The sequence below is a fragment of the Rhineura floridana genome, chromosome 2, assembly GCF_030035675.1.
Source record: "Rhineura floridana isolate rRhiFlo1 chromosome 2, rRhiFlo1.hap2, whole genome shotgun sequence".
Classification (NCBI taxonomy): Eukaryota; Metazoa; Chordata; class Lepidosauria; order Squamata; family Rhineuridae; genus Rhineura; species Rhineura floridana.
The window spans coordinates 94,686,740-94,713,782 of NC_084481.1; the positions used below are offsets into that span (position 1 = coordinate 94,686,740).

Genomic DNA, 27,043 nt, shown 5'->3' on the forward strand with positions numbered 1-27,043 from the left:
TGAAACACATTGGAGGTATTAGAGTTGTTCCTCATCTGCACGGGTACAGAATGCCCTTTTATGGGGGCATTTTTCACCTCTGTGTCCAAAGAGCAGAGCTCATGCTTACCTACAATGGTAAATCCCCTACCACCAGCATCACAATTTCCCCTCCCTATTTTGAGGGAAACAGAGATGGTGCATCGTTCTTGGAACCTAACATGCTCCTGAACAGGCCTGGAACATTACCAGACACATAAACATTTAGTAATGGCAAGCAGGAATTTAAATTATTTTTCAAATTTTGCATGTGTGTGAGAGAAAAACACCCACCCATATCTCCAGTCTCAGCATTTCTTGCCACTGCCTAGGATTGGCAGTAGCTCCTTATAAACCATAATACTGCACATACGCATGTGCACAGACACAAGCATACACGTGTAAGAGTCATACTGGATCGCACTCGAGTTCCTTTTGGCATGAGCGAGAGGAGGCAGTAAGGAAAGGGTAATGAATGAAGCTGCTTCTCCCTCAATCTCTGGGCCTAGAAAGTGCAGGAAGCATACACCTGCAACTTTCTGTGGGGCAAGGGAGCTCACATGGGCATTTCCTGGGACATGTTAGGCTCAACTATCCCTGGGCATGAGCAGGAACTGCTTCTTGGCCAACACTGGTGTGGTGCCCATTACAGAGACAAATGGCCCTTGGAGATAGTTCTTCTGCAGTGCCAAATGGGGTGCATGTGCTGCTTTGTTAGCAAGCTGAATGCCTTTACCTCTGGCTTCTCGTCTGTTACCATATAGAGCTCCTGCTCACTTATCCAGGCCTCTGCTTCACCAGCATCCAAATAGTATCGCTGAGCTTCACTTGCTTCTTCCAGGCGCCGCAACCTCTTTAAAGTTTCCTCTTGCAAAGTGCTCCAGGACTCCCTCAGCTGCTTGAGGTGCTCTTCAGTATCCCTGAAGTCTCCATCCCCATTGACTCCAGCCAGCATGCTCTCCCCTCTGAAAAGGACCTCTTCAATGCGTGGGGCATGGCCAGCAATTTCTTTCTGCAGTGTCTAGCAAGGAAGAGACACTTTTAAAGAGATTTGAATTGAACTCTTCCTTTAATTGAGCAGTCATTAATGGTGACTACTGATAAAGACATCAAACAACATATTCCAACAACATATTAGATTCCAGGCCTTGGAGGCTGCACTACATGCAAACAATGGGTGTCTACACTATGTCCCCCACCAGGGTCTTTCCTTGACTCAGTTACTTAACTGATGCATGAAAAATTCCATGTGACCTGCTACACATGACTGCTCAAATAGAACTCCTGTTGGGTCCTGTCAGGTCAGCACTTAGGAATTTACTGAAGACAAAATACTGAGAAGCACACAAAGCTAATAAGTGCATAAGAAGAGCCTGCTGAATCAAGCCAGTGGCCCATCTAGTCCAACATCCTGTTCTCACAGTGGCCAACCACATGCCTATGGGAAGCCCAAAAGCAGGACCTGAGCACAAGAGAACTCTCCCCTCCTGCGGCTTCCAACAACTTGTTTTCAGAAGCATGCTGCCTCTGACTATGGAGGCAGAGCACAGCCTTATGGCTAGTAGCCACTGATAGCCCTATCTTCCATGCATTTGTCTAATCCCCTTTTAAAGCCAAGTTGGTGGCCATCACTGCGTCTTGTGGGAGCGAATTAACTATGCACTTTGTGAAGAAGTACTTTCTTTTGTCTGTTCTGAATCTTCCAAAATTCAACTTCATTGGATGTCTATGAGTTCCAGTGTTATGAGAGAGGGAGGAAAGCTTTTCTCGATCCACTTTTTCCATGCCATGCATAATTTTTTACATTTCCGTCATCACCTTTGACTTGCCTTTTCTCTAAACTAAAAAGCCCCAAATGCTGCAACCTAATTATTATAATTAACATTATTATTGGGTGGTATTTAATTCTAGAACTACTCACAGTAGACCAACTGACGTTAACAGACATGACTAAGTTAGATTCATTAATCTCAATGGGTCTACTCTGACTAGGACTTAGTTGAATACAACCCATTATTATTATTGGATGATATTCAGTGCTAGTCCTACTCAGAGTAGCAGACCCACTGAAGTTAATAGACATGACGCAGAGCCTGGAAAAGTTACTTTTTTGAACTACAACTCCCATCAACCCAATCTAGTGGCCATGCTGGCTGGGGCTGATGGGAGTTGTAGTTCAAAAAAGTAACTTTTCCAAGCACTGGACATGACTAACTTAGATTCATTATTTGTGGCATGAAAAGTAACAGAATTTCATAAGGAAGGTATGGGACATGCCCTGACTGTAAACGAAATAGTTTGTGCACCCTGAAACTCTTGCAGGCACAAACAGTATTGAAAGCAAGATCGTATATAATTCAGTACGATCAGCAGCACAAATCTTCATGAATTTACAATAAAAAGGATATCTGGAAGGGCCCATAATGAGCTCATCCATGCACAGAAGTCTCTCTCAACACACAGATTATTTATAACACATGGGGTTGTAGTCAACTAAGTCCTGCTCAGAGTAAACCCACTAAAATTAATGAACCTAAGTTAGTGATGTCTGTTAACTTCAATTGGCCTACTCTGAGTAGGACTAGTGGTGAATACTACCTATGGGTTGAGAATAACAAAGTTAATAAGGCAAGCAACATTTACTGTCTTACAGTTCAGAACATGCCTATTTCTGATACACAAGCCAATAAAAGATATGGCTGACCTTTTTTGCATTTCTCATAATTCTAGAATCTAAAGGTAAACTAAAATATGTAACTTGTCCCTTGGGTCCTCCTCCGTGCCTGAGGACTGGAAAGTGGCAAATGTAACGCCAATCTTCAAAAAGGGATCCAGAGGGGATCCCGGAAATTACAGGCCAGTTAGCTTAACTTCTGTCCCTGGAAAACTGGTAGAAAGTATTATTAAAGCTAGATTAACGAAGCACATAGAAGAACAAGCCTTGCTGAAGCAGAGCCAGCATGGCTTCTGCAAGGGAAAGTCCTGTCTCAGTAACCTATTAGAATTCTTTGAGAGTGTCAACAAGCATATAGATAGAGGTGATCAGTGGACATAGTGTACTTAGACTTTCAAAAAGCGTTTGACAAGGTACCTCACCAAAGGCTTCTGAGGAAGCTTAGCAGTCATGGAATAAGAGGAGAGGTCCTCTTGTGGATAAGAAATTGGTTAAGAAGCAGAAAGCAGAGAGTAGGAATAAACGGACAGTTCTCCCAATGGAGGGCTGTAGAAAGTGGAGTCCCTCAAGGATCGGTATTGGGACCTGTACTTTTCAACTTGTTCATTAATGACCTAGAATTAGGAGTGAGCAGTGAAGTGGCCAAGTTTGCTGATGACACTAAATTGTTCAGGGTTGTTAAAACAAAAAGGGATTGCGAAGAGCTCCAAAAAGACCTCTCCAAACTGAGTGAATGGGCAGAAAAATGGCAAATGCAATTCAATATAAACAAGTGTAAAATTATGCATATTGGAGCAAAAAATCTTAATTTCACATATACGCTCATGGGGTCTGAACTGGCGGTGACCGACCAGGAGAGAGACCTCGGGGTTGTAGTGGACAGCACGATGAAAATGTCGACCCAGTGTGCGGCAGCTGTGAAAAAGGCAAATTCCATGCTAGCGATAATTAGGAAAGGTATTGAAAATAAAACGGCCGATATCATCATGCCGTTGTATAAATCTATGGTGCGGCCGCATTTGGAATACTGTGTACAGTTCTGGTCGCCTCATCTCAAAAAGGATATTATAGAGTTGGAAAAGGTTCAGAAGAGGGCAACCAGAATGATCAAGGGGATGGAGCGACTCCCTTACGAGGAAAGGTTGCAGCATTTGGGGCTTTTTAGTTTAGAGAAAAGGCGGGTCAGAGGAGACATGATAGAAGTGTATAAAATTATGCATGGCATTGAGAAAGTGGATAGAGAAAAGTTCTTCTCCCTCTCTCATAATACTAGAACTCGTGGACATTCAAAGAAGCTGAATGTTGGAAGATTCAGGACAGACAAAAGGAAGTACTTCTTTACTCAGCGCATAGTTAAACTATGGAATTTGCTCCCACAAGATGCAGTAATGGCCACCAGCTTGGACGGCTTTAAAAGAAGATTAGACAAATTCATGGAGGACAGGGCTATCAATGGCTACTAGCCGTGATGGCTGTGCTGTGCCACCCTAGTCAGAGGCAGCATGCTTCTGAAAACCAGTTGCCGGAAGCCTCAGGAGGGGAGAGTGTTCTTGCACTCGGGTCCTGCTTGCGGGCTTCCCGCAGGCACCTGGTTGGCCACTGTGAGAACAGGATGCTGGACTAGATGGGCCACTGGCCTGATCCAGCAGGCTCTTCTTATGTTCTTAGAATCAGCACCACATCTATTTTCCTGAATGGTCACTCATTATAGTCAAGACACATAAATGGTGCTGAACATATTACATGTTTGCTCACTGTGGTTCTACCTGGAGAAAACAGACGTTGCTTTAGTGATAAGGACACTATTTACACCCAGGCTGTATTACTGTAACTCTATTCACTAATAGGCAAAAAACCTTGCAGTTTAAGAAGGTACTTACAGCCCACAGATATTTCTATCAAACTTTAAAAAGCAGGGAAATTGGGCAGATATAGTGAATGCACCAGGGGAGCAGGAGGCCTGACCTCCTCTCTGAGATATTGTACTGCCCTACAAATTGGTCAAAATGCAAACACAATTTGGGTTGGCCTTTCACAGTCCAATCCACTTCCTGTGTAGCTTGGGAGAATTTGGCAACATGTGCCTCTGAGCATATGGTGAGTGGTGGCAACACCTGCCATCTTCAAAGATGGAGAATTACATTTTTGTATGTTTGTTGGTGTTCTTCTTACTTTGCTTCATTCCTGTGTTACTATTTCTATAGAAAATCTAATATAGAAAATGTTATTTCTCTCATTATTCATTCTAGAAACCTGTGTCAAACTTATTTTTATTAATTTCAAAGCCTTTTTATTGGTCAGTGTCATACAATGATGAAGACAGCCTTTTGTGTTTCAAATGGGAGGTTATGCTCTATTTCTATTTTGGGTGCATTAACAGTTGAATCTGAAACTGCAGTTTGATGTACAATCAGACTGATTACAATACGTTGCTACTTCAGGAATGACTCTAGCTGTTGGAAAAAACAAAATTAGCCTGCCCAGGATGCATGGTTTCAACCTGCTATGCTTAAACCACTTCACTTAAGGAAAGGTGGGCATGGTAAATTAAAAACAGAGCACACCTAGAATTTTGCTAGAAAGTATTTCACCTCTCACTGTTTTATCTTGTGCAAACTGAGACACTCCTGATGTCCACTGGAGACTATTCTGCAGAATAGTCAGTGCAATTATTCCACAATTATTTTTGGAGTTTTTTTAGTGTAAATTTTGCAAAGTGTTGATGTACTTCACATATTCACAGAAACAGAAGCAAAAGAAAATGATTTCCTATAGGAAACTACACTAAAATTGCAAAGTAAATCAAACATATTTAAAGTGACTATCTGAACTATGTCAACTGTCTTAATAATGTTGCTTCATCCCTGCTAAAACAAGACCAGCACAGCACATGTCCTGTTTCTGTTATTTGGGTTGATTGCAGGTGTTGCAACCACTTACCATATGCTCAGAGGCACGTTACCAAATTCTTCCAAGTTACACAGGAAGTGGATTGGACTGTGAAAGACCAACCCAAATTGTGTTTGCATTTTGACCAATTTGTAGGGCAGTACAATATCTCAGAGAGGTCAGGTCTCTTGCTCCCCTGGTGCATTCACTATATCTGCCCAATTTCCCTGCTCTTTAAAGTTTGATAGAAATATCTGTGGACTATAGGTACCTTCTTAAACCGCAATGTTTTTTGCCTATTAGTGAATTTCTCTGCTTTTTAATACAGGAGGTAAGAAATGGGATCCTGTGCAAGCTTGCTGAGAATGGATTGATCATTTGCATGCTTACTGAGGTCAGTGGAATTTACTCCCCTGCAATCATGCTTAGGATAGGTGAAACTGACTACACAGGATGGGGAGGGGAGGAGAAGGAGGGAGGGGAGCAGGAAGGAGGGGGAGGGGAGGAGAAGGGCAGGTTTGATCATTTGCATGTTTATTGAGTTCAGTGGGATTTACTCTCGTAAATCCAATCATGCTTAGGATAGGTAAAATTGACTAGGGGGGAGGGAGGGAGGGCTGGAGTGGGCAGGGAAGGAGGAAGAAGGAAGAGGGGAGGGAAGTAGGAAGGGAGAGGAGAAAGGAAGGAGGGGAAAGCCAAGTCTGATCATTTGCATGCTTATTGAGTTCAATGGGATTTACTCCTATGTAATCATGGTTAGGATAGGTAAACTGATCATGGGGGAGGAGCAGGGGGAGGGGAAAGGAGAGGGAAGGAGAAAGGGAGGGGAGGGGGAGGGGAAGGGAGGAGGAGGGGATTGAAGGGGGAGGGGCAAAGGAAGGGGCAGGGGAGGACAGGTTTGATCATTTGCATGCTTATTGAGTTCAGTGGTATTTACTCCTGTGCAATCATGCTTAAGATAGGTAAAACTGACCATGTGGAGGAGGGGGAGGGGGAAGGAGAGGATTGGAGGGGAGGGGAGGGGCAAGAGGGAGGGGACAGGAGGGAGGAGAAGGGAGGGTGGGTTTGACCAGTTGCATACTTTTTGAGTTCAGTGGGATTTATTTCTGTGCAATCATGTTTGAAAATGGAAATGGACTGCCTTCAAGTCGAGCCTATCTTATGGCGACCCTAGGAATAGAGTTTTCATGGTAAACGGTATTCAGAGGTGGCTTTACCATTGCCTTCCTCTGAGGCTGTGTCGGAAGGCAGAGCTGGGGTCCCAATCCCGGGGAGCTGGATCCTGGAGAGTTGGGAGAAGAGTATTCGGATGGATGGCAGAGGGAAGGGGGAGGAACTTCCCCCCTTTGGAGCGAAGACGAAACAGAGGAACTGCCAGTGATAAGGTCGCTTAGCCACGGGGAGCCTGAGCCCTCCCTGGACATTCTCACGCCTCCCCCTCTTTCAGGCTCAGAGCAAGAGGGGAAAGAGGGAGGGCTGCTCACAGCCGAAAAGCGGGGAGGCAGTTTACCATCAGCCCCTCCCCTATCCCCCATCCTGGAATCGGAAACTTCAGAAGAGGAGGGGGTGATGCTTCCCCCCTCACCGTGCACACGCAGACAGCTGAAAAGACAGGAGAGAAGGGGGGGAAGGCGGGCAGTACCTGAGGGGCAGTTAAGGAGGAGCGAAAGATTGCGCGCCCGTTTGGCCCCTTCTTAAAGAAGAGGCGGGAAGAAGTCCCTTGCTCTGTCAACTTTCTCCCAATGCCGCAGGACCTGTATCCCTGTATTGCTTCATGAGAAAATGCAGTCTTTGTTTGGACATTACCCTAATAAAACACGAATTAACTACAGCCGTTGGTCTGGTTCCTGAGTCACATCCTGGGCCTGACAGCTTGACAGAGCCACCTAAATCACCCTCAACGCTCTCTTCACTTGACTGGGACAAGATGTCAAAGGGAGCAGCGGGGGGGACGAACCCCACTTCTGAGATGGAAGAAGTGGAACTCTTGAGGACTAAGGTAGCTGATTTGCAGACGGATGTTCAAGCCCTGCTAGCAGCAGTCAAGGCGCTGAAGACGGATAATCAAACCTTGAAGGCCACGATAGACCAGATGCGAACAGCCCCTCCAGCTGCCGTAGTAAAGGTTCCCATTGGATTGCCCCCAAAATACGCGGGACAAAGTGATCAGTTGGCAACCTTCGTGGCTCAATGTGAGTTATATCTGGATGTCAGGCACACGGAATTTCCAGACGATGGGGCTAAAGTAGCTTTCGTGATTAGCCTCCTGGAGGGAGAAGCTGCAAAATGGGTGACTCCGTATCTTGTGAGAAAGGATACTGTCTTAGGAAGGTACAGAGGATTTATACAGGAGATGACCGAGATGTTTCAAGACCCGCAAAGGGCTGAAACAGTAGCACGGCAACTAGGCGCTCTGAAGCAAGCTAAAGGGACTGTTTCCGAGTACACTAACGCTTTTAAAATTCTGTCCCAGGAAACTGGTTACAATGACGCCGCCCTGATGTTTATGTACCGGAGTGGATTAAATGCTGAAATCCTGGATGAGTTGGCCAGGACCTCCCCCCCCCGCTGACCTACCAGGGCTCATCCGGCTATGCCTACAGATAGATCACCGGATGGAAGGAAGGCGCCTGGAAAGGAAGCAGGAGGTCCCGAGATACTCAGCCTCGGCATCCCGCAACAAGACCCTTCCCACTTCAGGGATGGCAGGTAATGCAACTGAGGGACAGGGAGGGGCTAGGCCAAGACTGTCGGAAGAAGAAAAGGAAAGACGCCGCCGGGAATGTTTATGCTTTTATTGTTCAAAGCCGGGCCATGTGGCCAGAGACTGTGGACTGAAAGGGGGGAAAGCCGAGCCGTCGGGAAACTAGAACACCCAGTCCACGTGCAGGCCGGTGGACTGGGGGCAGCGTTGTATAAAGGCCCCCCAACGATCCAACCTCCCTCAAAGGGGGTGTTGGTCTTGCCTATTCGGATTACAACTTCCAGAGGAGTGGTGTTTAATTCCACTGCCTTAATTGACAGTGGAGCCTCCACAAATTTTATTGATGCAAAGTTAGTCAAGCGTCATGGAATTTCCCGGTGGAAACTGGACGCTCCCCTAGCTGTGGAGACTATCGATGGGAGACCCCTGAAGTCAGGAGGGGTGACACAAGCCACGGAGGAAGTGAAACTTCAAATCCCTGGGCACGAAGAGTTCATTTCGCTATACGTGTCAGATCTCTCGAACTTTGAGGTGATTCTGGGAATGCCCTGGCTAGCAAAGCATGAACCCAAAATAAGTTGGAAGGAGGCGGTGGTGTGGTTCACCTCACAGTATTGCCAGGAGAACTGTCAACCTGAAGGAATCAAGAACACCTTAGCGGGGGCAGTGCAAGAGATCGAGCAAGTGACCCTGCCGCCAAAGTATGAAGAATTCAAAGATGTGTTTGATGAAAAAGAGGCAGAGACTTTACCCCCCCACCGCCCTTACGACTGTGCGACTGACCTAGTGCCAGGAGCCAGCATCCCATCAGGGAGAATCTACTCTCTCACAGACAATGAGAGGGAGGCCCTGAAGGAATTCCTGGATAAAAACCTGAGGCGAGGATTCATACGCCCCTCACAATCCCCTGCTGGAGCGCCACTATTGTTTGTGAAAAAGAAGGGGGGGGAACTCAGACCCTGTAACGACTATTGCGCATTGAACCAGATCACCATCCCCAAAAGCTACCCACTGCCCCTGATCTCAGAGTTGCTGGACCGACTGCGCTCTGCAAAAATCTTCACGAAGTTGGATTTGAGAGGAGCGTACAATCTGATCAGAATGAAGGAGGGAGATGAATGGAAAACAGGATTCTTGACCGCTTACGGACAGTATGAATACCTGGTCATGCCGTTCGGGCTTTGTGGAAGTCCAGGAATTTTTCAAAAATTCATGAACGACGTGTTTAGAGACTTGTTGGACACGTATGTAATCTGTTACTTAGATGATATCCTGGTGTTCTCAAAGAACCAGGAAGACCACGACCAGCATGTGAAGACGGTGTTGAAGAGACTGAGAGAAAATCACCTGTATGCTAAATTAGAGAAATGTGGATTTGACCTCAAGTCTCTAGACTTCCTTGGATATCGAATCTCAGCGGAAGGCGTGGAGATGGACCCAGGGAAAGTAAGCTGCATATTGGACTGGGGCCAACCTGTCACCAAAAAGGATGTACAACGGTTTTTGGGGTTTGCCAATTATTACAGAAAGTTCATTCCAGGGTTTTCCAAATTAACAGCTCCTCTGACTGACTGTTTAAGGGGGAAGAAGAAGTTTCAATGGACAGAGAACGCCACCGAGGCCTTTGAGGAGCTGAAGAGAAGGTTTGCTACTGAGCCCATTCTGCGCTTTGCTGATCCGAACCGCCCTTTCGTAGTGGAAGCAGATGCTTCAGATTTTGCCATCGGGGGGGTCCTGCTACAATTAGACCAAGAAGGGAAGGAGCTGCACCCCTGTGCGTACTTCTCTTGGAAGTTAAAGCCTGCAGAGAAGAACTACACAGTTTGGGAGAAGGAGCTGCTGGCCATCAAGGACTCTTTTGAAAACTAGAGACAATACCTAGAGGGGACCTCTCATCGAATTGAAGTGCGCTCCGACCACAAGAATCTTGAAAGCCTCCAAACCGCCAGAAAGCTGAACCAGAGAGAGATAAGATGGTCCCAGTTCTTCACTAGGTTTAACTTCCAGATTACTTACCATGCCCAAGCCAAAAACCAGAGAGCGGATGCCTTATCCAGACAGCCACAATACAAAGAAAGTGAATCCGAGGACCAGCCTCAGTACGTAATCCCGCCAGAGAAATTAACGTTGGGAGTATGCCAGCCTTCATGGGAAGAGGAACTCAAAAAGGCACAACAAGAAGATGCAGACATGCTAAAATATCAGCAGGAGACGGGACAAGGTCAAGACTCAGAAGTAACCTTTCACTGGAGAAATGGACTGTTATGGTTCAAAACCGCCAGATATGTGCCAGAAGGGGAATTAAGGCTCAGAATCCTACGCCAGTGTCATGATTCCATCACAGCAGGACACTTTGGGATTTACAAGACCATTCAGAACGTGGCCAAGGACTTCTGGTGGCCTAAAATGCGTCGGGATATTGAGAGTTATGTAAAGTCCTGCTCTGTCTGTCTGCGGACAAAAACACAAACAGGGACACCAGCAGGACTGTTACAACCGTTGCCTGTCCCACACGAACCCTGGAAGGACCTATCCATGGATTTTATAACTGATCTACCCAAGTCCCAAGGAATGACAGCCATCTTAGTAGTGGTGGATCTACTTACCAAAATGGCACACTTTCTTCCTTGTGCAGGGGCCTTAGAGGCTAAAGAAACGGCCAAGTTATTCATAAAAGAAGTCTACCGGCTGCATGGATTGCCAAACAGCGTAGTCTCAGACCGAGGAACTCAGTTCACAGCCAAATTTTGGAGAGCAATGGGGAAACAGTTGCAGACGGAATTAAAACTCTCCTCCGCCCATCACCCCCAGACAGATGGGCAGACGGAACGCTTGAACGCCGTTTTGGAAAGATATTTACGAAGTTATGTGTCCTATCAACAGACTGACTGGGTATCATATTTGCATTTTGCAGAGTTCGCCTACAACAATTCTCTGCACTCCAGCACTCAACAAACCCCGTTCTTCGCTAATTATGGATTCCATCCTAAAGTCTTTCCAAGCAGCTCAGAAGGAATGCTGGTACCGGCAGCTGAGAACTTCCTTAAGGAATTGCAAGCGGCGCAACAGACACTGAAACAGCAGTTAAACGAAGCCAAAACCGAGTACAAGCGAGTTGCTGACCTGCACAGGAAGGAGCCCCCCCCCTTCAACCGGGAGACCAGGTATGGCTGTCCACCCGCTTCCTCCAGATGCCGGGCAAATGTAGAAAATTACAAGACAAGAGGGTGGGTCCTTTCGAAATAGAAACTCAAATCAATCCCGTGGCGTACCGACTGAAGCTGCCTGACACGTTTAAAATACATCCTGTGTTCCATCGATCCCTCTTAACGAAAGCCGCCCCTCCCAGTGAGTTACGGCCGGAGGAACCTCCCGGAGCTCCACTCCTGGTAAATGAGCAGCTTGAGTTTGAAGTTGAGGAGATCTTAGATTCCAGGATCAGACGCCACAAGCTGCAGTACTTGATTCACTGGAAAGGCTATGGGGTGGCTGACAGATCATGGGAAGATGCAGCTGATGTGCATGCTCCAGAATTGGTAAAACTTTTCCATCAACGTTTTCCCCACCGTCCCAAGCCAGATAAGGGGAGGGGGGCACAGCCTGGGAGGGGGGATGGTGTCGGAAGGCAGAGCTGGGGTCCCAATCCCGGGGAGCTGGATCCCGGAGAGTTGGGAGAAGAGTATTCGGATGGATGGCAGAGGGAAGGGGGAGGAACTTCCCCCCTTTGGAGCGAAGATGAAACAGAGGAACTGCCAGTGATAAGGTCGCTTAGCAACGGGGAGCCTGAGCCCTCCCTGGACATTCTCACGCCTCCCCCTCTTTCAGGCTCAGAGCAAGAGGGGAAAGAGGGAGGGCTGCTCACAGCCGAAAAGCGGGGAGGCAGTTTACCATCAGCCCCTCCCCTACCCCCCATCCTGGAATCGGAAACTTCAGAAGAGAAGGGGGTGATGCTTCCCCCCTCACCGCGCACACGCAGACAGCTGAAAAGACAGGAGAGAAGGGGGGGAAGGCGGGCAGTACCTGAGGGGCAGTTAAGGAGGAGCGAAAGATTGCGCGCCCGTTTGGCCCCTTCTTAAAGAACAGGCGGGAAGAAGTCCCTTGCTCTGTCAACTTTCTCCCAATGCTGCAGGACCTGTATCTCTATATTGCTTCATGAGAAAACGCAGTCTTTGTTTGGACATTACCCTAATAAAACACGAATTAACTACAGCCGTTGGTCTGGTTCCTGAGTCACATCCTGGGCCTGACAGGCTGAGAGGCACTGACTGGCCCACAGTCACACAGTGAGCTTCATTGCTGTGTGGGGATTCGAACCCTGGTCTCCCAGGTCGTAGTCCAACACTGACCTAGGGGAGGGGCAGGGAGGGAAGGGGGAGGAGAGGAGATTGGGTGGGTGCGTGGGCACTGGGCAAAGAGGAAGCCCCTTTCCTTTCCAAAAGGAAAACATTGTGAACAGTATCATTGCTTTTCAGCATTCCCTCACGTTTTTATTCTACAGCAGGCACATGTAGCCTGCCAACCAAATTTAAACTAATGCTGTCCCTGGCAACATCCACACCAGGCCTTTATTTCACTTTGGACAGTCATGGCTTCTCCCAAAGAATCCTGGGAAGTGTAGTTAGTGAAGGGTTCTGAGAGTTGCTAGGAGACACCCTGTTCCCCTCACAGACCTTCAATCAGAGTGGCTGACTGTTAAACCAGTCTGGCCACTGGAGCTCTGCAAGTGGAATAGGAATCTCCTCTCAGCACCCTTCACAAACTACACTTCCCAGGATTCTTTGGGGGAAGCCATGACTGTCTAAAGTGAAATCAATGTCAGGTGTGGGCGTGACCCCAATTAGCCAAGACAAGCAGCTGTGAGTCTGGCTTTTAGAGGACTGATAGTTGGTTCTTACTGAGCATGCCCAACACTATCGTAGGGTTCCAGCCAAAATTTATTTAATTAATTAAAAATCAGCCAGGCATTTGTTTAACTTTTAAACTGCAGAAGATGAAGGTCAGAGTATGGGGCAAGGTCAGTAACAGGATTACAGGTACTCTGTGAACATGGCTGATTGTTAATGAATTTCAACAGATTATGAGAACTCTGAGAGAAAAAAGTCCAAAAGGGCTCTGGGTTCCCCCCCTCTTTTAGACTTTGAACTCTCAATTCTTTCTGACTGTTTTGTGTATCGCCATGAAAATTGAGAGTGTTGTTAAGCAAGCTTTTCTGAGTTCAGGACTATAAGTTTTGTAAGGTTTTGTTTTGAAATGAGCTTATGGGAAGCATCAGAATGGGAAGAGGGGTATTTTCTATTTAACATTGCGGAATGTGAAAAATCCACAGTGGCTATAGTATACAGCCACTCTTGTGGCTGTATAATACAGAACAAAACTGCCTTTAAAGATGTATTGGAAACTCTAATTGGTGTAGAATGTAGCAGAATGCTTGAAGGGCCACCCATTCAGAACACATTACACAAGGGGTCACCAACCTTTCTGGACCAGAGGGCACATTTCAAATTTTGAGAAAGTGCTGAAGGCACCAGTCACAAAATGGCTGTCATGGGGGAGTGGCATAACACAAAATTAGAAAGTAGTCATAGTGAAGCTTTTCCCACCTTGCAAAGGCAATTGGGCCCCCGAAAGGTGGTTTATAAATAATTTCTTTAAAATAATATAAAAATATACATATATTATATATATAAAATAAACATATATACATAAAATAAACAAAATCCATCCAGTCAGCCTATGTGTTCCTTCCAAAATGCAATCAATCAATCAATCAATCAATCAATCAGTGGTGGACAGACTCACCTGGTTTTTCTTCTTAAGCAACTGTACTGACAGAAGGTTTGCACCATGGTCAGTGGACTGAGCAAGGGGAAGCCGCTCTTGTACCCAAAGCTGGAATACAGAAGAATGACTAACATGCAGATATGGAAAATTTAGGCTACATATGTATATAAGTGGGTGAAAAGTGACATCCTTACTCTGTTTATCTAACATAGACTGAAGCAGCCTGCCCATGTGTCCCATGGGGACTGGTTGTGCTGGAAGAGAGCCCTTTGCCTTCTAAATCACAGTAATAAGATATTGTAACTAAGACTGACTAGAAGTGTCTGCTAATGGTGCATTCAGATGATTGCATAGCTCACCAGTTCATCTGCGAGGTCCCGGTCCAACTGGTATCTAGCTTTGGCTGCCTCCAGCTCTTTTCTCTTCTTTCCCAGTGGTTCTAGAAGATCCTGGAACCTTCTCTCAATGATCTCATGCTTGCCATCTGCTTCATCCAGGTCTCCTTTGGCTGGAGGGGCATGAGACATCAAGTCTCCCATCTCTTTCTTCCTCACACTTACTTGCTCATCCACTCGCTGAAATGACAGAGTCTCTATATTGTCCCTATCTTCAAACAGGGCAAAAAGGAGGAACCAGGGAACTACAGACCAGTCAGCCTAACATCAATCCCTGGAAAAGCTCTGGAGCTGATTATAAAGCAGTCAATCTATAAGCACCTTGAAAACAATGCAGTGATTACTAGGAGCCAGCATGGATTTATGAAGAACAAATCCTGTCAAACTAATCTTATCTAATTTTTTGATCGGGTAACCTCCCTTATAGACTGTGGGAATGCTGTGGACGTAATATATCTCAACTTCAGCAAAGCTTTTGAGAAAGTGCCCCATGATATTCTGATTAGCAAGCTAGCTAAATGTGGGCTGGATGGAACAACTATCAGATGGATCCACAGTTGGCTCCAGAATCATACTCAAAGAGTGCTTATCAATGGTTCCTTCTCAAACTGAGCGGAAGTAATGAGTTGGGTACCACAGGGCTCGGTCCTTTTTATTAATGACTTGGATGAAAAGGTACAGAGCATGCTTATCAAATTTGCAGAAATTGGGGGGCACAGCTAATACCGTGGAAGACAGAAACAAAATTCAAAGGGACTTTGACAGGCTGGAGCATTGGGCTGAAAACAACAGAATGAAATTCAACAGGGATAAATGCAAAGTTCTACACTTAGGAAAAAGAAACCAAATGTAGAGTTATTAGATGGGGGATACTTGGCTCAACAATACGACATGTGAGAAGGATCTTGGAATTGTCGTTGATCATAAGCTGAATATGAGCAAACAGTGCAATGTGGTTGCAAAAAAAAAGGCAAATGCTATATTAGGCTGCATTAACAGAAGTATAGTTTCCAAATTGTGTGAAGTATTAGTTCCCCTCTATTCAGCACTGGTTAGGCCTCATCTTGAATACTGCGTCCAGTTCTGGTCTCCGCACTTCAAGAAGGATGCAGACAAACTGGAACAGGTTCAGAGGAGGGCAAGAAGGCTGATCAGGGGACTGGAAACCAAGCCCTATGAGGAGAGACTGAAAGAACTGGGCATGTTTAGCCTGGAGAAGAGAAGACTGAGGGGAGATATGATAGCACTCTTCAAGTACATGAAAGGTTGTCACACAGAGGAGGGCCGGGATCTCTGCTTGATCGTCACACAGAGGAGGGCCGGGATCTCTGCTTGATCATCCCAGAGTGCAGGACACGGAATAATGAGCTCAAGTTGCAGGAAGCCAGATTTCAACTGGACATCAGGAAAAACTTCCTAACTGTTAGAGCCATATGACAATGGAACCAATTACCTAGAGAGGTAGTGGGCTCTCCGACACTGGAGGCATTCCAGAGGCAGCTGGACAGCCATCTGTCGGGAATGCTTTAATTTGGATTCCTGCATTGAGCAGGGGATTGGACTTGATGGCCTTATAGGCCCCTTCCAAATCTACTATTCTATGATTCTATTATTCTATTTACTCAGCCACTTTATCAAAATGTACCTTTTCAGGTCACATACTCTGGGTTTGGTCACATATTGACAGGGCCACCAGACTGCCTCTCCTTTCCCATTTCATTCTCTAGATAATAAGGAATTAATGTAGAACCCTTTTTCTTCACCTCTGAGACTGAAGAAAATCTCCAACTTGTCAGCCATATCTTACTCCTGATTATGGATGAAAGTAGTACTTCTTCTTGTTTTTGTGAGGGGGGAGAAAATGATGAGTTCATGAAAATTGGGAAGCTTCTGTTCTAATAGCAAAGGTGAACATATTGGTGTCAGGGTGAAGAGGGATTATTGCACCTGAATCTTTAGGTTCAGGAAGTAATGCAAAGAGAAATAGATTATATAGAAGTAGGCACTCGTGACACTTCCACAATTGTATTCTATGAAGTACTCAGTATTGCATCTAGTGCACTGGAGCAGGAGGCAGCGTTGTATTCCTGCAGTTAAGATTAAATGCTTGGAAAATATAACATTTCCACAGCAGAAGTACTTGAGGGAAAAGACATATGGATTCCACCAAAACAAAGGAGTAACATTCATTGTCTCCCCCCCCCCAAAAAAAAGAGGTGTGGAAAATCACTAAGGTATCAAAGGACTTCATTCGTTTCACCTAAGAAAATATAAAAAAGAAGTTGGGGGAGGACTCGGGGGACACTGTTTCCTCTCATTTCATGTATGTTTTACCACATCACCACCACTGCCAAACTAACGACCACATCAAATCAATCCCCTGGTGAGAGCAGCAGCTGATTGTATCCTGACGCTATGTGTCCATGTGCTGTTGACCTGAGCAGGGAATGAGAATTTAACAGGACTGTGGGCACTTCAGATGACCTGTTTATTGGGCATTCATCCTGATTTGTTGGCAGGGATGTTAGACAATTTTAGCTAATTATTGGGCATTCATTCTGACATGTTATCCCACACTTTTCAGTGCCTTTTCCCATCACTTTCCTTATCGCAAAGAGTCTACCAAGGTAAGTGGGTTTGTTGCACAGGACTTCCAAATCGACTTTAATTGCACAATCTGAATTTGCCAGTATGCAACTGAATCATAGCAACAAACCGGAAGCACTCTGTGACCTACTTTCAGGTTCTTCAGTAGAATGTTGACACTGGTGAGATCTTTCCCCCGGACATCAGATTTCAGCTGCTCCTCCATCTCACTGATCCACGCACCAAGGTCAGCACAGCTCTGTGCATAAAGGTCAGAGCGGTTGGCGTCAAACAAGTGCTGAGCTTTCTCCTCTGTGGTGGCTTGGAGCTTGTCCCAAAGCTGGTGCAACTCCACTAGCCTCTGGCAAACAACATCTTCATACTGGGGCTTCTGCTTCACCAGCTGCTGCCCTTCCTGGAGAAAAGAGAGACATGATGGGGAAGACATAGATGCACTTGTCAAATCAAAGGAGCAGCTAAGGAGCAGGACTATTTATTTACCTTCAAGAAAATACAGAGTAAAGAATACAAGATTGGTAGGAGAGTCGTTCTCTCTAGTCATGCAGTCCTCTAGTGGCTGGGGGAACACAACACTAACTGGGGGTGTATGAGGACAGGATAGGACTCCAAAACATCAAGGGCCACAAAGATAAAAGACAAGGGGAGGAAAGAGCTGAGAAAGATGCCATACTGATCCAAATCTTGCAAGAACGTACCTCATCTACCTTCTCTAGCCACCCTTGGTTAGATGCAAGTTCTGCCATGAAAGCCTGGTGCTTCAACCATTTGCTGTGCAAGTTCCGTGCTTCATCATAGGATGTGTCTTGAGCAGTGAGCATCTTCTCGTCAATCCAGAGAGTAAGCTGCAAACAAAGGTAGTTAACTACTCAGTGATGAAGGTGGATTACAGCCTTTTGCAGAACCCCCATAACATTCTGCTGGTACTCTAAGATAAAAACAAATTCTTTTCTTTAACTCTGGGTCTCCAGATGTTGGACTACAACTCCCATCATCCCTGACCAGTGGCTAAGCTGGTTGGGAATGATGGAAGTTGCAGTCTAACAACATCTAGGAATCCAAGGTTGAAGAACGGTGTGTTTTGCTGGTATTCTCACTGTAATTCTCTCCCCCCCCGCCTTGCCCATCCCTTTACTCCTGCCACTTTTAAAAACGATTGTTTTTAATCATGTGCTTTTCTGAACTATTATTTATTTATTTACTATTTGATTTATATCCCGCCCTTCCTCCCAGCAGGAGCCCAGGGCGGCAAACAGAAGCACTAAAAACACTTTAAAACATCATAAAAACAGACCTTAAAATCAGGGCCGGTTCTAAAGGGCGGCCAGGTTGGGCACTGACCTGACGGCCCCTGGAGCTACAGGGGGCCTCTCAGCCGTCCCTCTGCTCCTCTTTCGTGATCCGCGCCCCCCCCACGTCTCTCCACTTACCTGTCTGGTGTCTTTTACCGTTGCCCTTAACGAAGATGGCAGCCATGGTTTCCCTAAGGTACCGAAGCCCCTGCCGCCATCTGAGTTGATGGCAAAGATGCGCGAGCATAGCATGCATGCATGCCATCAACAAAGATGGCGGTGGAGGCTTCAGCCCCTTAGGGAAACCGTGGCCGCCATCTTGGTTAATGGCAATAGTAGAAGACAGGAGACAGGTAGGTGGGGGTGGGATGTGCGCATGCGCAAGCGAGTACACAAACACGAACGTGCACACATGCCGGGGCCCAGGGCAAGCTGATGCCCAAGGGCTCCGGCATTCCTGGAGCCGGCCCTGCTTAAAATACATTAAAACAAAACAACGTTAAAAACATTTTTTTTAAAAAGCCTTTAAAATATCTTTAAAAAAGGGTTAAAAACATTATTAAAAAAACAAACATATTAACTACTTAGACTCATAGGGCTGGAGAAAACCCTAAGGCCATTAACCTCAACCCCATTCTATAAAATCAGCTCTACTCATGTATAATAAGCCCCTCCACTCCACCCAATCAGCCAAATTAACCATGGGTTACAGAAAGAGGCTTCCTAACATTGAATAAATAAGAGAACAGGCTAAGATTTGTTCTATGGGGGATGAATACCCATATATCCCACTAGAATGTAGTATCTTTTGAAATGGCAGCTACCTGTTTCTCTTTCTCTAATTGAAGGACATTGTCATACTGGACTGCTTAGCCTCATCTGTAAAAGGGGATATGGAGGGGAATGTGACTAACTCACACAGCTGACAGCATTTCATTACTAAGGACACCTCCATGTTAGTACATCAAGCCCATGCTGGTTCAATGCTCAACTATCCAGATGGAGCAACTGCAGAAGCAACTCATATTAGTCTACTTCTTTCAGCTCTTCAGTTTCATCCAGGAATACCCCAGAGCAAAAGATATCTCCATTTTTTCAAAAATGTTCTCAACATCTTTGGTTGTGCCCTACAGGCCTTAGTAGCAATGAGGATGTGCTCTGCAATGGGGTGACTGAACAATCTTGTCCCAAACAAAGGTCATAAAAGAACTTAAATCAGAGGGCCTCCCCCACACTCATTCCTTCCTTCATGTTACCTAACTAAAAGAGTGTGCTGTCATGATTGTGTAATTCATTAACTGAGCCCATGATCAAAAACATAACTATTGTAGGAACTGTGAGATGAAATGAGAATAGTATTTACTGCTGGAATAATTCAAAGTTATAACTATACTCGGAAAGAAGGATAAATCAGATATACCTTAGATTTGTGGTAGTAGTAGTAGTAGTAGTTGACCTAGAGACCTTACCTCCTGGCAATTCTGTAGGAAGTTCCGTAGGTGATGATTGTCCTTCAGCAGCACCAGTGCCTCCTGAGATTTTGCCACATTTGCACTGGATCTAGAAATGACAAATAATAATGCTATTGTTAAAAGACACCATTTTCCAATAGCTTAAGTAGTATCATAACACATTGCTCCCAACAACCCAGACAGCCGTTATATGTGCCCATATTTGTATAAATACTTGCACACAATAGATTTTCTATGATGGCACTTTAGGGAAGGGCTGTAGCTCAGTGATAGAACCACCTGCTTTGCTTGTAGAATGACCCAGATTCAGTCCCTGGCATCTCCAGGTAGGGCTGTCTGAAATCCTGGAGAGCCACTACCAGTCGGTGCAGCCAATACGGACTGTTTCCAATGCTCCTAACTATTTACTATCTCAAGCAAAGAGACAGAAAATAAGAATCATATATCAACGGGACTCAAGTGTGTAGGTGGTCAATTTATTTTATTTATTACATTTGTTAGTTGCTTTTCTACACACATACGCACTTACAGTTAACAAAAAAAGATTAAATATAAAAAGTTAAAAGCAAAAGAGTACATAAGGCACTGGAGCAACCCTTCTTAGGAAGGCTACACAACAGAAGCCCTCCACAAGCCTTCCAAAGTTAAGAACCGAATGCTGGGGGAAAAAGGAATGTTTTTGCCAGGCACCTAAAGATGGGAAATTATAGTGCCAGGCATACCTTCCTGGGGAGAGCATTCCACAATGGGAGGGGGGGGTAACCACCAAGAAGGCCTGTTTTCATGTTGCCACTCTCTGCACCTCCTTTGGAGGGACTACACAAAGAAGGGCCTCAGATGCCAAGAGCAGAGTCTGGGTTGGTACATATAGGGAGAAGCTGTCCTTAAGGTATTGGGGTCCTGAGCCATATAAGGCTTTATAGGTCAAAACCAGCACTCTGAATTGAGCCTGGAAACTAAATGGTAGCCAGTGCAGTTGCACCAGAATTGGTGTTATGTGCTCAAACCGTCTTGTCTCGGTGAGCAGTCTGGGCGCTGAATTCTGCACCAGCTGCAGTTTCCGAACTGTCTTCAAAGGCAGCCCCATGTATAATGCATTGCAGTAATCTAACTTAGAGGTTACCAGAGGATAGGCAACAGAAGTCAGGCTATCCCTGTTCACAGATAGGGACATAGCTGGGCCACCAGCCGAAGAGGATAGAGGGCACTTCTTGCCACCAAGGCCACTTGAGCCTCAAGTGACAATAGTGGATCCAGAAGTACTCCCAAGCTATGTACCTGCATTCTTCAGATGTAACCCCATTAAGAGCAGGCCAAAAGCGGAATGCTGTCATATGCAGAATAACTAGTATCAGCAAATAGGGCACATCACTATACATGGGTAGACTGGCTTCTGCATCCCTGCCTTACCTACATTTGTGTTACTCTTCTACAAATGGCAGCTTTCAGTTTGGAACTGAAAGATGTTTTCAGAAAGATGTTTTGTTTTAATATGTTTTTAAAGATGTTTTAATATATTTTAATGTCTATTTTTAGGATTTCATAGTGTTTTTAGTGTTTTTGTTTGCCACCCTGGGCTCCTACTGGGAGGAAGGGCGGGATATAAATTTAATAAACAACAACAACACCTGCAAGTTCAGACTGTTGCACTAATCTCTACCTCTGTTATTTTGAAAAAATATCAAAAACCCTTTTGTAATAAGGCTTGGAGAGGTGGCTGCAGTTCATAAAAGGTCTTCTTGGATTTCCTCATAAAAATGCCTTGCTTGGGGCCATTATTGCTCGATAACAAATCTGGCTTACTGTGTTATTCTGTTTGAAGATATAGCTAAATCTCTCTCTTTTTCTGTCTCTCACGAACAGTGCTTCTTCTCCCTCTTGGGTGCCATTCAATGTGACATCAGAGTACAGTACATTATCTTATAGTGAAAGCAATGGCCCTGAGCTGTTCAACTGAAACTATCATACTGAAATTACCTCTCTTGAATCAGCTGGACTTTTTCCTTAATTTTATCAGAATAAATATTTCCTTCAGCCACCAGCTTGTTCCCACTGCCCACCAACCCAGTAATTTTTTCCTCATTAGCTTCCATTGTAGCAAAGAAATCTTCAAATTTTCGGATCGCTGCCTCTGATCCTTCCAAGGTGTCTGGGGGCTCGATGTGAGCCAGAGTATATTCCTAAAGCAGATATTGGAGACGAAAACTAGTCAGTTACTTAGAAATACAGCACAGGCACTCACACACAAGGATACAATCTTGAGACACTAATTTCACATATATAAAAATTACTGTTTCCCCCCTATCTGCCATACCTGATTGGTAAGGATAATTTCCGCTTGCTTTGTATCTTTAAGAAATTCCTGGAAGCCAAGACACTTGTTGAGGAATTTCTCCCTGCTATCCCACATTTTACATAAGGCACTCCAACCTGTATTCATCCCCTGAAGCCGCTGCTCCAGCTGCTGATACTCTACATCTGTCTGATCTTGGGTTACTCTGTCTCCTATCTCCTTGACATTGTGGTAATCATCCCTGTGTTGATCAATTTCTTCCTTAATAGCAGCATGCTGCTGCACGTGGTGCTCAGCTTCTACCAGGGAGTTGGGCACCTCTTCGGAAGCAACAGCCTTTTGGGCCTTGAAGAGCCATGCCTGGAAGTCATCTAAGTCCTGCAAAAATTTGTGCAATTTGCTGGCTTCTCCGAGGGAGGCCTCCTGGCTCTGCAGTGTGTTCTGCAGGTCCAGCCAGACTCCAGTGACAGCTGTCAGTCGACTGTAGATGTCATCGGCTAGATCAGGGTGTTCTTCAGCTAGCCGGTGTGCTTCCTGCTGTAGGGATGCAAGCCGGGCTTGGATGGCTGCTAGGTCACGTTCAATGCCATACAACTTCCTCTGCATGGCAATCATGCCTGCAAGGTTTTTGCCAAGGTCCTGTGTAGATTCAATTACTTTGGTTTTTTCTAGGATCCATTTCCTTGTCTCCTCACAATCCACACAGTAATTGTGGAGGCTAAGGGCAAAGTCCACAGCTTTCCGCCTCTGAGCCACCATCTCCTGGAAGACCTTCCATCTAAAAGAGACAGAGCAAAAAAATAAAATCATAGAATTGATGCAGTAGAGATTGTTTCTTTTGTTACTTCTTCACTTAATGCATCTGTTTTGATACCGTGAAGAGGCTCTTACCTGGCATTCAGATGCTGTTGGCACTGTCTCACACTCACACTGCGTGGATGCCCACTTTCTATTAGGCCAAAGGCAGCTCGATTAACCCCTTCAATCTGAGAAGCCAGATTGTTCATTTCCTGCTCCAGAATATCAAACCTGGAATCAAGCACAATAAATTAATTAATTCAGTTTAAAATCCACCACATCCCAAGGATGCACAGTTGATAACCTCTAAAGTTCTACTTACATTGCATACCCCTATCTTGTCCTGTTCCATCTTATCTGGCCTCCAAAACATAACCTGAATTATAAGGTCTCAAGACATTTTTGGAAGATACCTAGGTTGTACTCAATGTAGCGCTAAGGAGAATGCTCCATCAGTGCAAGGATTTCTCCTTGCGCAACAGAACATTCTCAACCTCTCCTCCCCCCATCTGCCCTCTAATCCTATACTGGGTTCACCCCCCCAATCCTCCGGAGCAGATTTGCGGATGGCACAGGGCACGAGAGGAGGGGAAGTCCCCTTGTGCTAGCACCAACTATTCAGTTGAATATCGCCCCTAGAGTTGCGAATCACCAGGGGAATGGAATTCCAGAGTAAGGAAGAACCACTCAAAATGCCTCTCTGCAAGACCATGTGGTTCTGAGTCTGTGCATACGTGGTAAGCTTGCTTCCTGCCAATCTTAAAGTTGTGACGCAATATGGGGATGCCTGCTACCTCATCTAAAATGTCCCTATGCTTTTTTACCAGGGCTAGAGTGGATTATTAGGCTGCTAAGAGGTAGGACACACACAATGAACCTTGAATTAAGCCCTTCATTTCATGCACAAGATCTCACATTTGCCAGGTCTTCCCAAAGTGGACTGTAACCCACAAAAACGTGTGCCACAATAAAAATGGTTAGCCTTTAAGGTACTGCAGTTAAGATGCTACTTTATTGTCCCAGTTATGTGTGAGACACTCCCTCCATACTCTTAATCTGTTTAATTTGAAATAAATGTTCCAGACATCAACAGATACAGCCAAGGAACAATCTCACTCATTTACCTGTGCTGCACAACATCCAAATCCTCCAAGGTATCAGGAATCTCCATTTGTTCCAACCACTTCTCTTTCTCACTCATCCAAAGCTCACATGCATCAGTCTCACTGAAAACTGTGTAGAGATCCAAGGCATCCTGCAGCTTCTGTCTGCGTAGAGCTGCTAGGGACACAACCTCATTGTACATTGCCTGGATGGCCTTCAGTCTGTTCTCAAATCCTGGATCATCCCGGAACTCAGCGGGGAAGTTCTGTGCCTGCCTGTTCAGGTTGTCTATAACTCTCTTGTTGTCTGCTACTTCATCTAAAAGGTCCCTGTGCTTTTTTACCAGGGCTAGAGTGGAATATTCATCATGCCCCACATCCTCACTGGACACCAGACGACTAGCATCCTGTAGCCAGGCCATCAAATCATCTGCATCTACCTGGAATTGGAAGAAACTCTCAGCATCCTGCAAGTTTTTCTTGCGGAAAGCTGCCAGTTCTTGCAGCTGGGCCCAGAGGGCTTTCACTTCCTCAATCCTACTACAGATTTTGGGTGCTCCAAAATGCTTCTGAGCAATCATAGTTTCTCCCTCTTTGATGGTCTGCTGTAGGTGGGTTCCCAGGCCACGCAGCTCATCCTCAAAAGCTTTGTGCTTCCTCTGCAATATGAGAATGCTGGTCAGGTCTTTCCCATAATCCAGGGAGGAATAGATCTGCTCCTTCTCTTTGATCCAGCTTTCAGCTTCATCCAGTTCCCAAAAGAATTTCCAGAGGCGCTTGGACTGCTCCAGGCGAGCTTTCCTCTCTGCAGCCAAAGCCGTCAGCTCTTGATGGCACAGCTGCAGGTGGTTCACTCGATCTTGTATCACCTTTGGGTCACATGGCCGATAACCTGTACAACCATGAGTGGACAGAAAGCTACTGTTAACAGAGATGCATAAAGACAGAAGGGAAAAGGAAAAGCAACTTTCAGGGCATTTCCAGGTGAATTTAAAAAATGATAGGCACAGTGCACATAATAGGTGGGGGATGACTACAGTTGCTTCCCACTTTTTTATTGATTCTAGAAAAATAAGAGAAGATGTGCTTTATAGTGCTGGAGGAGACGATGCTCACTAGTCAAACAATAAAAAGGAAACAAACAAACAAACAAAAAGGAAATATTGCACAAAATGGTGGAACCCTGGTTTGAGGGGAGAAGGTGGCTTTTTAAAAAATAGGCTGCATGAGTGCTCCCAAACTTTAGATACATAGCAGACAGACTCAAAATAGTTAAACAAAATTAAAGTGGGCTTTTAAAAAGAGAGCCAATGTGGCGGGTAGAGCAGCCTTTCCCAACCAGTGTGCCTCCAGACATTGTTGGACCACAATTCCCATCTTTCCCGACCATTGGCAATGCTGGCTGAGGCTGATGGGAGTTGTGGTCCAACAACATCTGGAGGCACACTGGTTGGGAAAGGCTGCTTTAGAGTATTGGACTAGGACCTGGGAGACCAGGGTTTGAATCCGCATTCAGCCATGAAGCTCATCGGGTAACCTTGGGCCAATCACTGCCTCTCAGACTAACCTACCTCACAGGGTTGTTGTGGGGATTAAATGAGGAAAGGGAGAACCATGTATGCCACCTTGAGCTCCTTGGAGAAAAGGTATAAATCAATACAGTAGGGCCCTGCTTTACAGCGTTTTGCTTTACGGCGCTTCGCTAATGCAGCAGTCTCAATTAGACGCAATTAGACTAAAGCCCCACTCTTATGGTGCTTGTTCCGCTTTTACGGTGGTTTTCAGGTGTCGCGCACCATTCTATTCAATGAGTTCCGCTTTTCGGCGCTTTTCGCTTTTCAGCAGGGGTCCGGAACATAACCCACCATACGAGTGGGGCCCTACTGTAATATCAAATGGCACATAAACATAGGAGGGTAACAGCTGTGTCATTCTTCATAGCAAAGCCACAAATAGAGATGGGTGAACCTTTCAATTTCTCTCATTTTCTCATTTTTTCAAACTTAAGTTCAGTTCTCCACATTTCCACATCCATTTGTGATTTTTTTAAAGTCCTCCAGACAATTCATCAGCATTTTAGTGTGAATTTCTCCTAATAAACATATCTTTATATGTAGCATTGCCTATTAAACACATCTTTAGAAAGCAATGTTCCCCAATGCAATGTGGGTGTGTATTTCCACTCTTATATTCATTTTTGTACACATTACTTGGCTGGTGGAGAACCACACTGCAAAATTTGGAGAAGGTTGGCTGTCCTTCAGTTCTCATATTGTTTCAGAAAGTACAAATAATAATAATAATAATAAAATTTTATTTGTGAGTCGCCTATCTGTCCGAATTAACAGACACTCTAGGCGACGTACAATAGCATAGTAAAATACAATATACAAATCAAAAAGCCATACTCATCAGTTAATCTAAAACCAGCCTTCAATTAATACATCATAAAAACTAATCCACCCCAGCAATCCTATAGGCCTGCCTGAATAGCCAGGTCTTTAAGGCTCGGCGAAAACCCATCAGGGAGGAGGCATGTCGAAGGTCGAAAGGAAGGGAATTCCAAAGGGTGGGGGCCACAATCGAGAATGCCCTCTCTCTGGTCCGCACCAGCCTAGCTGTTTTGACTGGTGGGACCGAGAGAAGGTCTTGTGTGGCTGATCTTGTCTGGCGGCATAATTGGTGATACTGGAGGCGTTCCTTCAGATAAACTGGGTAGGTTCTCTTTTAAATGCGAACTGAACCAAATTTCTCCTCCATCCCTAGTCACAATATATCCAAAAAGTTCCTATTGGCACATAACCACATTGCAGCCCCCAATAGCCCACCAGTAGAGAGGAGCACTGCATTTCTGCCACACACAATATATTTACATTTGTAACGTTCTCCAATTAGAAGCACACCTTTGACGTAAAACAACAGGATGCTGTACAACAAATGAGCAACAGCTGGGCAATTACTGCACTAAAAATCATCATCATCATCTGGAAAAGCCCTCAATATGATCTGGACTCCACCTC

At 45.3% G+C, this 27,043-nt stretch overlaps 1 protein-coding gene across 11 annotated transcripts in view; it reads right to left on the reverse strand.

Moving 5' to 3' along the window:
* Window positions 1-27,043, reverse strand: part of SPTB (spectrin beta, erythrocytic) — a 167,540-nt gene that overhangs the window by 35,318 nt on the left and 105,179 nt on the right. For all 11 annotated transcript variants that reach the window (XM_061609475.1, XM_061609477.1, XM_061609476.1 and 8 more), the window contains 10 exons: window positions 24,045-24,915; window positions 23,014-23,151; window positions 22,144-22,900; window positions 21,807-22,009; window positions 19,827-19,917; window positions 17,764-17,910; window positions 17,199-17,462; window positions 14,426-14,641; window positions 14,085-14,174; window positions 755-1,039 (listed from right to left, as the gene is read on the reverse strand). In XM_061609475.1, the coding sequence (XP_061465459.1) occupies window positions 755-1,039; window positions 14,085-14,174; window positions 14,426-14,641; window positions 17,199-17,462; window positions 17,764-17,910; window positions 19,827-19,917; window positions 21,807-22,009; window positions 22,144-22,900; window positions 23,014-23,151; window positions 24,045-24,915 (3,062 nt within the window). The remainder of the gene's footprint in view (window positions 1-754; window positions 1,040-14,084; window positions 14,175-14,425; window positions 14,642-17,198; window positions 17,463-17,763; window positions 17,911-19,826; window positions 19,918-21,806; window positions 22,010-22,143; window positions 22,901-23,013; window positions 23,152-24,044; window positions 24,916-27,043) is intronic.